Here is a 16424-nt window from a genome sequence, read left to right on the forward strand (position 1 = left end):
CGAGGGAGAAAGGGATAAGATGCAAAGTGGAAAAAGAAGAGAGGGAGGGGAGGATTTCGATTTTTAAACAGAAGGGGAGAGAGAGAAAGAGAGAGAGGGGAAGCGAGGGAGAGGAGAGGGAAAGAATGGAGAGAGAGAGAGAGAAGAAAAAGGCATTTAGATTTGTAAACAGAGGGAGAGAGAGAGAAGGAGAGGGGAAAACGAGAGCGAGGAGCTAGAGAGGAGAGAGAGAGGAGGAGAAAAGAGAGAGACGGAGGGAGGGGGGAGGGGTTGAGGGAAGAAGAGAACGGTGGGAGAGAAAGAGAGGGGAAGGAGAGAGAGAGGGCGCAAGAGGAAGAGTAGAGAAAGAATACAGGGATAGAGAATGGAGAGAGAGAGAAGGAAAGAGAGAGGGAGAAGCGCTTGAGAGGAGAGGGAGGGAAGTAGAGAAAAGGGATTAAAGGAGAGAGAGTGAGAAGGAGAGAGAAGAAGAGGAGAAAGAGAGAAATGGGGAAGAGAGAGAGAAGGGGGGTTTGAGGGAAGGAGAGGGCGAAAGAGGAAGAGAGAGAGAGAGAGAGAGAGGAGTGAGGGAGAAAGGGATAAGATGCAAAGTGGAAACAGAGGGAGAAAGAGAGAAAGGAGAGAGAAAAAGGGATTTATATTTTTAAACAAAGGGGAAGAGAGAGAGAGGGAGATAGAGAAGTGAGGGAGAGTGAGAAGGAGAGAGAGGGAGGCAGAGAGGAGAGAGAGGAAGAGGAAAAAGAGAGTGACGGGATAAGACGCAAAGTAAAAAGAATAGAGGGATGGAGAATGGAGAGAGAGAGAGAAAGGGAAGAAAGGAATTCAGACTTTTAAACAGAGGGAGAGAGAGAAAGAGAGGGAGAAGCGAGGGAGAGGAGAGGGAGGGAAGGAGAGGGGGGAGTGAGAAGAAGAGAGAGGGGGAGGTAGAGAGGAGAGAGAGGAAGAGGAGAAAGAGAGAGATGGGGAAGAGAGCAAGGGAGAAAGGGATAAGATGCAAAGTGGAAAAAGAAGAGAGGGACGGGAGGGAGAGTAAGGAGAGGGAAAAGGGTTTTTAGATTTTTAAACAGAGGGAGAGAGAGAGAAGGAGAGAGGGAGAGGGAGAGAAAAGGAGAGCGAGAGGGAGCTAGAGAGGAGAGAGAGAGGAAGAGGAGAAAGAGAGAGACGGAGGGAGGGAGGGGTTGAGGGAAGAAGAGAACGGTGGGAGAGAAAGAGAGGGGAAGGAGAGAGAGAGGGCGCAAGAGGAAGAGTAGAGAAAGAATACAGGGATAGAGAATGGAGAGAGAGAGAGAGAAAGGAATTTTAAACAGAGGGAGAGAGAGAGAAAGAGAGAGGGAGAAGCAGGGGAGAGGAGAGGGAGGGAAGGAGAGAAAGGGGGAGAGAGGCGGAGGGAGGGCGAGACGTCAATAGAGAGGGAGATAGAGAGCAGAGAGAGAGAGGAAGAGGAGAAAGAGAGAGAGGAGAGAGAGAGGAAGAGAGAGAGAGAGAGAGAGAGGAGAGAGAGAGAGAGAGAGAGAGAGAGAGAGAGAGAGAGAGAGAGAGAGAGAGAGAGAGAGAGAGAGAGAGAGAGAGAGAGGAGAGGTGCAGAGATGCTGAGTCAGAGGCACAGGGAGCCTCCAGTCTCCACAGACACAAATATTAAAGCAGCAGCAGCAGCAGAACAATGGGGCTGCAGCTGTGAGATTCTGATTTGTACAAATGTTACTGAGTTTAAGTTACAGCATCGATATAAACCTGACACTGACAAATGATACAAATATACACAAAATCTATCTTTGACTTTTTCTGCTGTGACGGGAGCTCACCTCGATAATATCAAACTCAACTTTGCCCACTGAAATTCTGTTAGGAGTTTAAAAGTTGAACCACGTGGAAGGTCATTATTTACTTGGACTTTGCTTTTATGTTATAATGTCTCATCAAAAACAGATCTGGAGTTATGTTTTGTTTGAGTGCTGTCCCACCTTGTGATGTCATGAAGAGGTAGTTTTCAAGTTAACAGCTCCTTTGACCTTTTGTTCAGTAGAGATTGGCAATTACAGGACTGAAATGATCCAAATGATTCTAGTGAGGGGGTATGGAGTTTGAACTCACAGTGTACAGTATACAAAGTACTGTACACTGTGTTGGGAAGGTCACTTTTAAACTGTATTCACCTACAGATTACAGATTACACACCTCAAAACGTAGTTTGTAACATAATCCATTAAATTACTTAAAGTGAGTAACGTAATCTGAATACTTTGGATTACTTGATATTCTGTAGAGAAGCAAAGACGAGGACATCGTCACATGAGAAGTTTTGTCTGCTAAAACAAAATAAAAAGACCAGATTTTACTTAACCAAATTAAAAATATTATTATAGAAGAGGAGGAGGCACGTCCACGCAGCATGGTTTAGTCCTGTTAAATCCTGGTTTTAGACCTGGTTTAGACCTGGTTTAGACCTGGTTTTAGACCTGGTTTAGACCTGGTTTAGACCTGGTTTAGACCTGGTTTTAGACCTGGTTTAGACCTGGTTTTAGACCTGGTTTAGACCTGGTTTAGACCTGGTTTAGACCTGGTTTAGACCTGGTTTAGACCTGGTTTAGACCTGGTTAGACCTGGTTTTAGACCTGGTTTTAGACCTGTTTAGACCTGGTTTTAGACCTGGTTTAGACCTGGTTTAGACCTGGTTTTAGACCTGGTTTAGACCTGGTTTAGACCTGGTTTTAGACCTGGTTTAGACCTGGTTTTAGACCTGGTTTAAACCTGGTTTAGACCTGGTTTTAGACCTGGTTTAGACCTGGTTTTAGACCTGGTTTAGACCTGGTTTAGTGTCCGGCAATGAGTGGATTTACAAAAAGAATCCATCCATATATTAACCGCATCATTTTATTAGCAGCAGGGTTCAAAGTGTGAGAAAAAAGTAGCGGCTTGTAGTCCGAAATTTACGGTATATATTTTTTGAAATCACAGTAGAGCACTTCCTGTATTACCACATGACATCACAAGGAGGAACAGAGTGTTTTCTGTTTGAGAAAAAACTCGGCCGGAATGTGCAGTGTTTCTGTGTTAAACATGTGTGAATGAAACAAAACACAGCTCCGGTTTTTGATGAGGAAACAACATTATAACATAGATCAGAAAATAGTGTAATATGGGCCCTTTAATCCAAAATGGCCTCCTGTTTTCCCAGATAAATGTGATCTCATTAGCTGTTAAAGTACACCAGAACCATGTGAGTTTTAGATTCTTGCCATTAACTGGGCGATAAACTCCCTCTTAAATTAGCATGTAAAATGAAGGCTTGTGTGACTGTTCATTGGACTTGGTTTGACCCCCTACTGAGAGAGAGACCTGCTGTGTTTTACATGTGGCGCCTGTGTAATTATTTCCTTTGAGATCCAGGGGCTGCTCGGCTCTGATAAAGCCCGAGATGTCACACTGTTTGTGGGTACCGCTCCACGTTCTGCCTCCTCTGGTGATCCGGCTCCAGCCCCGGCGATGTGCAAACTGTTGTATTGTTTAAATGAGGCTGGTTCACTGGAGAAAGCCAGAGTGATTGTCGAATAAACCGACGTGATGGAGAGAAAGAGAGAGAAAAAGACTTTGTAATGGATAAAATGTGTCCTTTTTTTTTTTCATTGTTTTGTTTTCAGTAATTTTGTAGCACCTTGCTTTTTTGGATGGTAAGAGGCTTTTAACAATGTCATCATGGTCGCACATCAAAACACACTTGATGAGTAGTGAATAGGAATGAACTGATCTAGCGTTTTCAGTTCTAATATCGATTCTGATACTATAATACATGCATCACGAATTTTGGACTTCCAGTCATTACCGGGATGGATTTTCCGAAAAAGTGAGCATCATGTTTGTTTTTCCAGTGTGATGCGTCTGTTGACACAGCCAGTCTTTTCTAGTCTTTTGAACCATATCGCTTTCGTTTCTGGTTCTGATATTGTCATATTTTTGGGATTCGGACATCATAATTGTGTGGTTGTTAGATGTCCTAACAGTGGAAAACAGCTTGAGAAATGGGCTTCAAACTGTTTCCCTTCCCAGCGGAATTGAAAAATAGTGAAAGGCGAAGGTGATGGGCAGTATTGATACAAGGGAAGGACGAAAAAGGAAACCTTTGACTGCCTAAGAAATCATCCTGAGTTTGCAGCAAACATTTTGTATGTGGAGCGCTCAAACTTAGTTATGAATTTAAAAAGTCAACGCCAAAGTGAAAGGCACCAGCTGTTCACCAAGAAACACCTTCCACTGCAAAGAGACCAAGACGTAAATTTGTTATAAAACCACAAGAACAAGAAAGTGTGAGCTCAGTCTGTTTGTCTTCTGCACCTCTCGCTTAACAAACAGGATCTCGCTTTGATGGCGCTCCACATACAAAATGTTCACTGCAAATTTAGGCAGCCAAAGGTTTCCTTTTTGGTCCTTCCTGTGGATCAGTACTGCCCATCGTCTTCACCTTTCACTATTTTTCAATTCCGCTGGGAAGAGAAACAATTTGAACAGAGGTTTGCAGTCACACACATCTGATTCCCTTTTGCATTTATGGAGTTCGCAAACTTCGGAAGCCCATTTCCCGAGCCGTTTTCCGGTGTTAGGACATCCAACAACCACACAATTACAATGTCCGAATCCCAAAACTAAAATATGACAATATCAGAACCAGAAACAAAAGGGAAATGGTTCAAAAGACTAGAAAAGATCGGCTTTGTCAATAGACAAATCCCACTGGAGCATTTTTCAGAGAATCCTTCCCAGTGTGCATTGCGCAATGACCGGAAGTCTGAAATTCGCGATGCATGTAAAAGATACCCAAACAGATACCCAATCAGAACAATCAAAACAGCATTTATTTCGAAAACAAAACTGATCCAAACGTGTTATGTAGCTGTTACTCATGGTTTTCAGGTTCTAAAATGTGATGGTGTCATACTTCCAGAGTTTTTGCCATAAAATATAGGCTCTTCTTACCCTTACATCACAAACCAGGAAGACGTCTGGAAAGATGCAATTACAACTTCTGGTTTAGTTCCCAACAATGGGCTCGCCTAACATGGATCTATTAAAACCGACGGTGATAAAACCCATTGAAGTAAATGTGATCAGCGGTAAAATGAAGACTTCATATGTATGTGCTGTTTGGAATCATCTTGTATTTGGCGCCTCATCTCTTCTAATCGTATGTACCCAGTGCGCCCGGAGTTGTGCGTCAGTGAGGAAAGGATGAAAACGGAGGTATGGTTGTAATTGTTGATTAGCTGAACTTAACGGATCGCTACAATGACATGGAGATGAAAAAAAAAAAAAAAAAAAAACGGGGCCTGGGAAGTTGTAATCGCATTTCTCGCATTTCTTCCTGGCTTGTGCCATAAGCGTGAATAGAGCCTATTAGAAAACGCAAATGATCAACTATGGAACCTGATCCTTTCTATTATTGACTAGACCAAAGACCATGCTGTATTACAACAAAAATCTGCAGTTAAACTATATTCATATACTATATTCAAGTAACAACAGAAGAGCTTTGTGAAAATAACAGTTCAAACATTCTCAGCCTTTTCGGACTGACCATGACCAGTAAACATTACATCTTATTACATCAATTTAAATGTCCAACCAGGATATCGTATGAACCGATATTTGTTGCTGATATTTCTTCTTATTATTATTTATTTGTAAAGGGACAGCACATATTAATGCACATTTAAAAAGTAAATATGTAATGATTATAGCCAGCGTGGCTAATGTACATCTTCAGTCCCTTGGGAGGCTGGTGTAAAATCATCTACAGCAGTGTTTCCCAAACAATGGGTCGCGACTCTCAGGTGGGTTGCAAGAGATTTTTTTGGGGTCGCCTTGTCACGATCTCCATGTAGGTCTGCAGTTTACAGGGCTACATTTAATGTCCAAATAGGCAACTTATGGATCCTTTTTATTACTGGTTAAATGACACAGTCACCCAGTCAACAATAAAATATCCTCATTAATGTTCAAAAATGGTTAAATCCACCTTTATTTTGTGATTTACGAATAATGTCTATTGACTTGGTCGCGAAGGTTTGTGACTTTTAATAAATGGGTCCCCTGAAAAAAAGTTTGGGAAACACTGATCTACAGGACAGGGAAAAGTACAGCAACAATCACACAAAAGTACATCACACCAGCACACTCACATGCAATTCATTTCAGACAGTTCATTTGAAGTTTTGAAGAGTTAAACCAACAACCCCTCATATAAAAATGTAATCTGGTTAAACATGGTGACATATTTGACCATGGAACAACCACTGTTTTAAAGCGTTAGAAAATGCTGCAGTGTTGAAATCTCTCATATATAAGCGGCTCTGTGTTCCATGTTTGAGCTGCTCCATAAGCAAAAGAGAGTTGTCCAAAAGTACTTTTCCTAAACAGCACAGAGCAGTCGCCTCTAGAGCTGCTCTTGTTGTCTGATTTGAATTTCTTTTCACAAACTCCTTTAGAGGAGGTGGAGCAAGATTATTAAAAAATTTTGTATACCACTTTATCCAGCAATTTTTTCCCGTATCTGCGCTGGTATCTGATACCAGTATCGGATCGGTGCATCCCTAGTACTGAGCACACTCTAAGCCCCGATAGTCAGTACAAGTTTAGAGCTTAGTATGTTCATCTGTGTACGTGAGAAAGATGTATTTTCCTACAGTGTTGTAAAAGCATAACCAGGCTGGCACCACCTAATGCCTCCGCTCAATTTCATTTCTCTCCAGCTACTAGGTCAGGAATCAGAATACACTAGACGGTTTGCAAGAACCTCAGAGGCTATAGACTGTGCACCGGCCAATCAGTGAAGAGCTGTGAAGCCATGACGTCAAACTCAAGCACCTGTCTGGGTCCCTTTTGTGGTACGGCACAACAGTAAACAAAGCGGTCGAGATGGACGTAGACGAAGCCATGCATTCTGTGTTGGCAACGATTCCCGAGATCGAGGATTTAAAACTGGAACAAAGAGAATGTTTGGTGAATGTTTGGAAAAGCTTTATTACCCTTCTTTCTTCGAGATTCGGTGCATTACATACGTCACGGCCAAATAGCAGTGACTGGTTAAATAAAAAAAGTTCCCGCATACCATCGAGTGAACGAATTCTAATGCTGTGAGATATAAGCTTCAAGAATCAGGATGTGTGCGGTTAGCATGTTAGGTGCTTTGCTGTAATATAAACTTCGCTCCGGTCTCTGAGAGCTGTGAGAACTGTTAATAAGTAAATATCTTAGCAGTGAATAATTAGGAAGCGCTGAATGCATGAGGTAAATGAGGAATAACTTTGGACCACTGCAAACCATTATGACTCGGTTGTGTTTTTCATATTTTGAAGACAGTAAACATCAGACGCCTTTAAACCAGTGGATTCTAAATGCAGTCCTGTGTACAGTTGTCCCTCTCTTCATTCTGCTCTATCTGTATGCAGCTTCAGAGTATTCCACTTTTCACTTAAAACTGAGCTCCTACAATTAGCTGTTAACATTACAGGCAGAATTAAGCCGGGCCGGAACCTCCAGGGAAATTACAGCTCCGGAAAACCATTCAAACCACAAGCTAAACACCAGCGGACATTTGCATTTTTATTGCACCTGTGAAAGATCTGCCCAGTCCATTATCAGTGAGGAGAATAGTTATGTTTTACAGCCGTAGTGTCCCACGTGGACCACAAGAGCAGACAGGGGAATAAGATGTTCCAGATAGAGCACTTACTGTTGTGGAGAGGTGTGCTTCTAGACCCCAAACATGAATACATACTGAACTAAAAACACTCTTTTTTTTTTGAGTCGTTTTAGTTAAATGTGCACTGCGTAACATTTCTAGTAGAGGGTCCGCCACCTGATGGAAATGGAAATTATTGCTTTGTCCAGAATGTTCCACAGTATAAATTAAACCTATCCATCAAAAGACAAGCAGGTTCAGATCTGTGGAGAGTCGACACTATTCACTGAAGGAATATGTGTATTTTTGAGCAACAGAAACATCATAATAACAGACTAGATGGATTTGTTTAATGGGAAATCAGCTGGAAAGTCCCCCTGACTGGAAGGTTGCCAATCTGGAAAGTGCCCCTGAATAGATGCATCAAGAATTTTGGACTTCCGGTCACCGTGCAATGCATACTGGGAAGGATTTTCCAAAAAAGTGAGCATCAAACCACCATGTTTTTTTCCCCAGTGGGATGTGTCTATTGACAAAGCCAGTGTTTTCTAGTCTTTTGAACCATGTCGCTTTTGTTTCTGGTTCTGATATTGTCATATTTTAGTTTTGGGATTCGGACTTCGTAATTGTGTGGTTGTTGGATGTCCTGACAGTGGAAAACGGCTCGAGAAATGGGCTTCAGAAGTTTCTGAACTTCATAACTGCAAAAGGGAATCAGATCTGTGTGAGTCTATGTGAAAACTCCGTTCAAACTGTTTCTCTTCCCAACGGAATTAAAAAATTAAATAAAAGAATTAAGAAATCATCCCGAGTTTGCAGCGAACATTTTGTATGTGGAGCGCCATCAAAGCAGGATCCCGTTTGTTAAGTGAGAGGTGCAGAAGACAAGCAGGTTGAGCTCACACTTTTTTGTTCTTGTGGTTTTACAACAACATTACGTCTTGGTCTCTTTGCAGTGGAAGGTGTTTCTTGGTGAACAGTTGGCGCCTTTCAGTTTGGCGTTGACCTGTTAAATTTGTAACCAAGGTTGAGCACTCCACATACAAAATGTTCGCCGCAAACTCGGGATGATTTGTTAGCAGCCAAAGGTTTCCTTTTTCATCCTTCCTGTGGATCAGTAGTACCCATCACTTTCACCTTTCACTATTTTTCTATTCCATTGGGAAGAGAAACAGTTTAAACAGAGGTTTGCAGTCACACACATCTGATTCCCTTTTGCATTTATGGAGTTTGCAAACTTTTTCCGCATCCAACAACCACACAATTACAATGTCCGAATCCCAAAACTAAAATATGACAATATCAGAACCAGCAACAAAAGTGATATGGTTCAAAAAACTTGAAAAGACTGGGAAAACAAACATGGAGGTTTGATGCTCACGTTTTCGGAAAATCCTTCCCAGTATGTATTGCACAATGACCGGAAGTCCGAAATTCGTGATGCATCTATTATATCCTTTATGAAAGTTAGTTTAGTTAATCTATATGTTTTTTTTTTTTTTTTTTTTTTTTATTATTATTATATACATATATATTGTTTTAATTACACACACAAGTTAGAATATATTTCAACACATTTGTTCATACAAACAAGCAAAACATGCAATAATAAACACACATAATTTTGTCTGAGGCACACTACCTCAGAAACTCCTGTGTTCTCAATAAATGTGCCATGACTATTTGAGGATCTCTCTTACATATTTAAATGAAATACATAAGACCTTCCTAAAAGTGATTCTGAGTGATTTTTGGAGGGAAGGTTCAGCAGGTAAGGAAATAATTCATATTTCTTCCCAGATCAATAGTTACAGAGAATATAGAACACGGGGAACAAGAAAAAAATTATTTAAAATACAATTTCATCATAAACTTCTGTCAGCAAATGAGGATTATATTGATATTACAAACTGAAAAAATGTGTGCCGCTTTGAGAAGATCAGTAAAATGACATAAACAAGGCCCGACATTCACATTTGATTTTGTTATGATATAGAAGCTGATTTTCTGATGCAATACATCACACACTAAAGGCTGGTGAGGATGTCTCCCCTCTCCTGGGCACAGCAGTCACCCGTGTGCCACCCAAGAGAAGGGGGCGCCCGGAGGGAGGAGGGGGACGTTCCCACTGAGAAATAGGACGCTCGAGCTGGGACTTTCAAGCCAGGGGGACGCTTGAGCTAGTATTCCACATGTGGGTCTGGGCAAGCGGTAACGGAGAAAACACGGGCAGATTTTTTACATTCAAATATTTTTATTCTTTTATTCAGAAACTAGAGGGACTATTGAAATAAATAAGGTATCAGAATGTAGGAAAGAGTTACACTCCAACAGGGTCAAGTTAAACCTGTGATATTCTTTCAAGTTGTTGACAAAAAATTTAAAAACTCATGTCGGTAACAAAGGGAATAAAATATGCAGCACTTTTTGGGCAATAAATCCAAACAGTGATAACTCTTGGTTCTCACTTACATATCCTTAACAAACTGGTTTGAATATTTGCTTCATATAGTTTTCTACCATATGGTACAAGATTAGGTTGAAAAACCTCTTACTTTTTGAGTGATGAGATTTTTTATTAAGAAAGGTCATGGTAACGGAGGGAAAAGTAACGGAGGGAAAATTGTGCAAACAAGTAGAAGGTGCATGATTTTGCATAATTTGTCAACTTTTTTCTTCCGAATACTTTAATATTACTTCAAAATGAAAGGAAACTATTTCTATAAAATATGTCAGTCCTTCCAAGCTAATTTTTATCAATTAATTTTTTTTTTTTTTAAATCATTTACCTTCATTAACAGTTCAAAGATGGAATAACACAAGATATGATGAAATACATCCATTTATTTACATGATTTGCAGGTCTTTGAAATTTGGGAAATAATTTTTGTTCCATGTTTCATACATGGTCTGTTTAAAACATATGGAACTTTAGAACCAAAAATGGTACAGAAAAAAGGTGAACAGTTTCATAAACTAGAGTACATATGTATCTGTGAATACATTTTTATATCAGATTCATTAACTTGAATTTTTGGCCTTGCTGTTTACTTCTGCTTGACCGGGTCCATGTCATACCATTGAACATTCTAAACAAAGCAATAACATCTCCTTGGAGACAAGCAGGTGGCGGACTCTCCACCAGAGAAATTGCGCAGTGCACCTTTAAGATCTAGTAATATTTCAACAAGATTTTCTTTTTTATATCATTTTCTGTCTATGTTTTTTGGCAGAGGATCCCCTACCTGCTCGTCTCCATGGAGATATCGCTTACCTGTAATTTCCCACAGTATGACATTAAGTATTATCACTAATCTGACCTGAAAATTGGCCTGGTCACGTCACCTTGTTTCCCTGGATACGTTTAATTTTGTGAAACAAAGGACAAGGAATCACAGATCCAATAAAGACAAGAAGAAAGGAACAAGAAAAGTTACATAATGCACCTTTAATAAGTCAACAACATAAAAAATAAACCACTCCCTAGACAGATAATATTGCTTGACAATCTAAATAAATTAAAACAGTTTAGAATGCAGAAAAAAATCTAGACCAAATTGCTCAATAAAAATGAACACAATTGTAGTAAGATATTTTGAATTTGTCCCATTGTACAGCCCAAACGTCAGGTGAGGCCCTGCCGAGGAGACAGTGAGTGTTTGTGATGCAAATCCCTCCTGTGTTCCTCCTGTAAACATAAACAGGGACAGACTGCACCAGCTCAGATCAGGACAGAGGAGAAGTCGTCAGTAGTACAGGTTTATGATTTTGGATTTGGGGCGTATAATGATTATTTAATTTCTTTTTAAAGGTTGTATGGAGGATTTTTTTGTTTGTTTGTTTGTTTCAAATTGTCAATGAAAGTTTAAAATACCATTACAGAGATGCATCAGCCTTGTAATTATGATGACCAAAAAAAAAAAAAAAGAATGAAAATCTATCAACTGTGGACGTAGTGAGGCCAGATAAACATCAGCCAATAGATAACAAGACTACCTCATTTTCTATTGGCTGTTAAGTTGCCAATCAAACTCCCTATGTTTCTAGTGTAACTGACTCACGGCGCGCGGGGATTACGTGGTTTATGTAGCGGTTCTTAGAGGCTTTTTTAAACTGTCGCTTCCTCGCAATTCGCACAAAGTTTGTTGCGATGGTGGACGAGAATCCACGACCAGTTCGCCGCAAAAGAAAGTCAGTTTTTGAGGTCGCTGAAAGAAGAAGAGAAGGGGAAAAGGAGCAAAATGAAACTGAGGTGATTCTTGGAGATCTCTTCCACGAATGAAGCAGACAAAGGGTCTAAAAACTGATGTGTCGGTCGCTAAAGTATTTCTAGACAGGTCACTTCAACAGTAATTCTGAACAGGCACTGGCTGTAAACAAACGTGATTTCTAGAGTAAAAGAGGCGGGAGGAGGTGTTTCTACTGAGGGAGCTGTGGAGGAGGAAGGTGGTGTCACACATGCACAACATTTGAAAAAGGACTGTCGCTGTATTTCTCTTTCCTTAAAAAAACATCTATACAACCTTCAATTTGGTGCCATAATACCTGATGACATCACACTAGGGGAGACTCTACCCAAACTTTCTGCACAATTTATACTTAAAAGACAAATTTTACGGATACTTTAAACATGATTTCAACAAAATAAGGGTGTTTTCTTATCATTTTATGTGTCAAATAATAAACTCTGTGTACACTGGAGGAGTTTTGGCCTACTCTACATCATGGTTGCTCAGGGACATCATGATTTCCAACCGGGAATTAAAATTTGAATTGCCAGACAGGGAAAGAAAGAGTAAAATGTTTTGTAAACTTGTAAATATAATGATGTTATCTGTGTTTTAGTGAAATGTGTGGTTTGCTTTGAGGCCAAATTATAATAAAAAGATGTAACTATGTGAATATCTCTAATAATTTTGGTTATGGAATCTTTCCTGTAATGTATGAAAGGTGCATTGTGCAACTTTTCTGGTGGAGGGCCCATCACCTGCTTACATTTATTACATTTTATAGTTTTATAGCTCAAAAATACCAATAAATAAATAATTCAATAAAATTACATTCTGACAGTGAGCAGGATTAGCGCTCCACAGATCTGACGTGTAACTTGGTCAGATTTCTCCATGAAGACAGAAAGGTTTAATACCATACTGCACAACAATCCAGATGAGACAATAACACTTCCACGGAGAAAAGCATTTGACTCAGGACGGAACTGTACAGCTTACTGTAAGAAGGGTTCAAATAGGGTCCAGGAGAGATCGCTAGATTAGTCAAACATGCATGGATGACATCTGAAAACTGAAGTCATGTTTTTAATGAAGGAACTACATTATAGAGCAGTTGTTGTACTATTTAAATGGAGAGTGAATATTATCCGTGTTTTATACCAACGTCCTCCAGTCGCCGGTTAATTTATTAAGTCATTTTGATGATGTCCTCATCTTTTTTCTGAATCATCATAATTGTTCTATTTGTAATTTTTCAGAAACATTAAAGAGTCCATGTAAATGTCTGTGTTGATAGAATAACATCTGAAATAAAACTAACCTTGTATCGCATGAATCGTTGCATGTTGAGGGACTATTTTCTCATATATCAGTCCGCCGCTGCCAAACTTTCTATCAGGAAGTACAACTCGCTGCTGCTGCTCAGACATAAATCCTTCAAATGCAAGGTTGGTTTTACTTCTAAAATGATTCTATCAACACAGACATTCACATGGACAGTCTGGTGTAATAATAGATTTGCTTTGGGTGTTTTGTGGAGTGGGTAAGACTGTTTTTAGTGGCAGGATAACTATGGCCATTGACATGTGCTAGCCTAGCACCAGCGACCTCTGCAAATACAAGGACTGGATGAAATATTTAAAAAAGTGTCTCCACACGTCTCCAACTCTCTGGCTCACTAGGAAATGAGCTCCTATGTCTAAACTTCCCTTGTAGATCAGTAAAGCCAGTGTAAATCTTAACTGTATATCACTAAACTCTTTTCTTGTGTCTCTCTTCTCAGATGAGTGGGATGTGCGGACACGCCCCCCAGAGGAGCTCTCGTTCAGTGGGACTCCCCCTCTGCCCCAACCCCCCTCTGCCCCAATGCCCGCCCTCCTCTGCCCCCCCTCCCTCCTCACTCTCCCTCGCTCACCCCGGCACAGAGCTCCTCCTCAGACCCAGACGAGACGCTGACCGGGCTGCGCAGGTCGGTAAAACAAACGCAAAATCTGTACGAACCCCCAGCTCACACCACGACACTCTTCACATAATCACGCAGATTGAAATGGACCATATTACTCTATTTTCTGATCTGTTATAATGTTTCTTTATCAAAAAACATACCTGGAGTTGTGTTTTGTTGCATTCACACATGTTTAACTCTCAAACCCTGCACATTTAGACTGAGTTCTTCTCTCAAACTGAAAACACTCTGATCAACACCCTATATCAAGGTGTGCAGAATTATTAGGCAGCTTCTTTTCCTCAGGCAAAATAGACCAAAAAAGACATTTAACAAACTCTGTAAAGTCAAAAAATGTAAAAAGTCTTTCAGAGGGATGCAGTGCTATTGAAATTGTGAAGATGTTGCGTGGTCACAGAACCATCAAACGTTTTGTTGCAAATAGTCAATAGTGTCACAAGAAATGTGAAAGAGAAAAAAGAAAAGACCTAAATTAACTGCAAGAGATTTGAGAAGAAGCAAACATGAAGCTGCAGGAACCCGTTATCCTTCAGCTCTGTCATATTGCAGAATAGCTGAGTTTCACGTGACGTCACAGGGCTACGTTTGTCAGCGCGCGAAATCAGATGGAGGGCAGGAAGTGAGCTGACTGGAGGAAGCTAGTGAAACACTGTTGCATCTTTGTCTGGAAAATGTCTATGTGTTGTGTAGTTTACGGCTGTGACAATCATTCTAACTGAGAGAAGGAAAAGTGATTTTTTAGAGTACCAAAGATAGTCGTCCACAAAGGTCAGAAATGGGAAAAGCTGACAGAACAACACCGTAAAAAGGGGTCAGCCTTTATCATCAGAAGAGCCTCTAGTCAGAAAATATCCATGTTCAGGTAGTGTTACAAATTGTTACAAATGAAATTGTATTTCAAGTTTTAAATATTTTAAAAAGTAAATATTAAAAGTAATAAATATATTAAACCCTTAAAATACAGCAAAAATGTTTGAGAAAATAATGATTTGGGTGGAAATGGCTCTCTTAAGTGTAACAGGGTTAATAATTGTCTGATTTTCAGGCAACAACTTGCAAAATGTTCAGTAATTTGAGCTCTACAACTTTCATTTCAATTTTATTTTAAATCTTTTTCTTTTAATATAGCATTGGTGGGTTTGTAAACCAACATATTAAGTAATACTAGCCTTAGCTAATGCTGTTATGCATGATTATGCGTTTTCCTGTCAATATCTCTAAACATTTTGATGTTGCAGCCATTTTTAATTGGTAAACATCCAAAAGTTTACTAATTCTTCCCTGATATCCAGGGATTATTCCCTGTTGCTTTCATCAAATATACATTCAATTGTTCAAGAGAAATGTTGCTGACAAACCAATAGAAGACGGAATGATTTTCTGACTAGTGGGCTTTCTGATTAAAGGGCCTTCTGACTAGTGGGCTTTCTGACTAGGGGGCCTTCTGATGATAAGGGTGTAACCGGATTACAAACCTATGTTTGCGGTCGGGAGGAGCAGATGCTCATGTCTGCAGTGACCACTTCGACAAAGGTTTGTTACAAAGCTAAATTGTTTTTTGTGGTTTACCTAAACATAAACGAATCATTAATGACTAACGGCTAACGACGTTTGTTGACATTAAATAGTTTGGATAGAGGTTACTGCCGATACACTGCAGTTTTTTCCCATAACAGTCTATACACATAAAATAAGAGAAACACTCACCCAGGCCAAGACCAAACGATAATCATCATTGAGGCGTTTTGCACCAAGGTTGAGGACCCATCCACTGACAAAAAAAAGTTATATTCCTCCAAACTTTTGTACGACTTCATCTGTTGTCTGGTGTAGAACGATGTCTGGAGAACTAGATAGTTTGTGATATCCTCTGTTTTGATTGTTGATAATCTTTTACTTCGGTCGAAAATTCTCTCATTTTCAATAAGATGAGGTCACGTCCAATATATTTGTCGACTAACTGCTCGTACTTTTACTTTGCTACTGTGCATCATCGTGATCACGTGACTGAAACCCTCCTATTGCAACATACCTGGAGAGCCCAGAAGTACTAGTGTTCAGTGCACAGAGACACGGCCAAGGTAAGGAAGGCTGAAACCCGACCACCACTGAACAAGAAACGTGAGCTGAAACGCCAAGACTGGGCCAAGAAATATCTGCAGACAGATTTTTCAAAGTTTTTATGGACCGATGAGATGAGAGTGTCTCTTGACGGAGCAGTAATGGGCACAGAGCTCCACTTCGACTCGGAGGAGGTGGGGTACAAGTACGTGCTGGTGTTATTAAAGATGAGCTTGTTGGACCTTTTCGGGCTGAAGATGGACTCAAAATGAACTCCAGAACGTACTGCCAGTTTTTAGAAGACACTTTCTTCAAGCAGTGGTACAGGAAAAAGTCTGCATCGTTCAAGAAGACCATGATTTTTATGCAGGACAATGCTCCATCGCATGCAGTACGAGTACGAGCCACAGCGTGACTGGCCAGTAAAGTCCTTAAAGATGAAAATATACTGACATGGCCCCTTCCTCAGAACTCACAACTTGTGAGCCTTTCTTAA

The 16424-nt window shown here is 40.2% G+C and overlaps 1 protein-coding gene across 1 annotated transcript in view; it reads left to right on the forward strand.

Moving 5' to 3' along the window:
• The window catches only part of gpc3 (glypican 3), a 425531-nt gene that overhangs the window by 258112 nt on the left and 150995 nt on the right, over positions 1-16424 (forward strand). Inside the window, exons 4-5 of the mRNA XM_055159076.1 lie at positions 13685-13802; positions 13834-13870. Coding sequence (XP_055015051.1) covers positions 13685-13802; positions 13834-13870 — 155 coding nt within the window. The remainder of the gene's footprint in view (positions 1-13684; positions 13803-13833; positions 13871-16424) is intronic.

Source organism: Boleophthalmus pectinirostris, unplaced genomic scaffold, assembly GCF_026225935.1.
Source record: "Boleophthalmus pectinirostris isolate CB_2022bp ecotype Guang Dong unplaced genomic scaffold, ASM2622593v1 HiC_scaffold_23, whole genome shotgun sequence".
In the NCBI taxonomy this organism is placed as follows: Eukaryota; Metazoa; Chordata; class Actinopteri; order Gobiiformes; family Gobiidae; genus Boleophthalmus; species Boleophthalmus pectinirostris.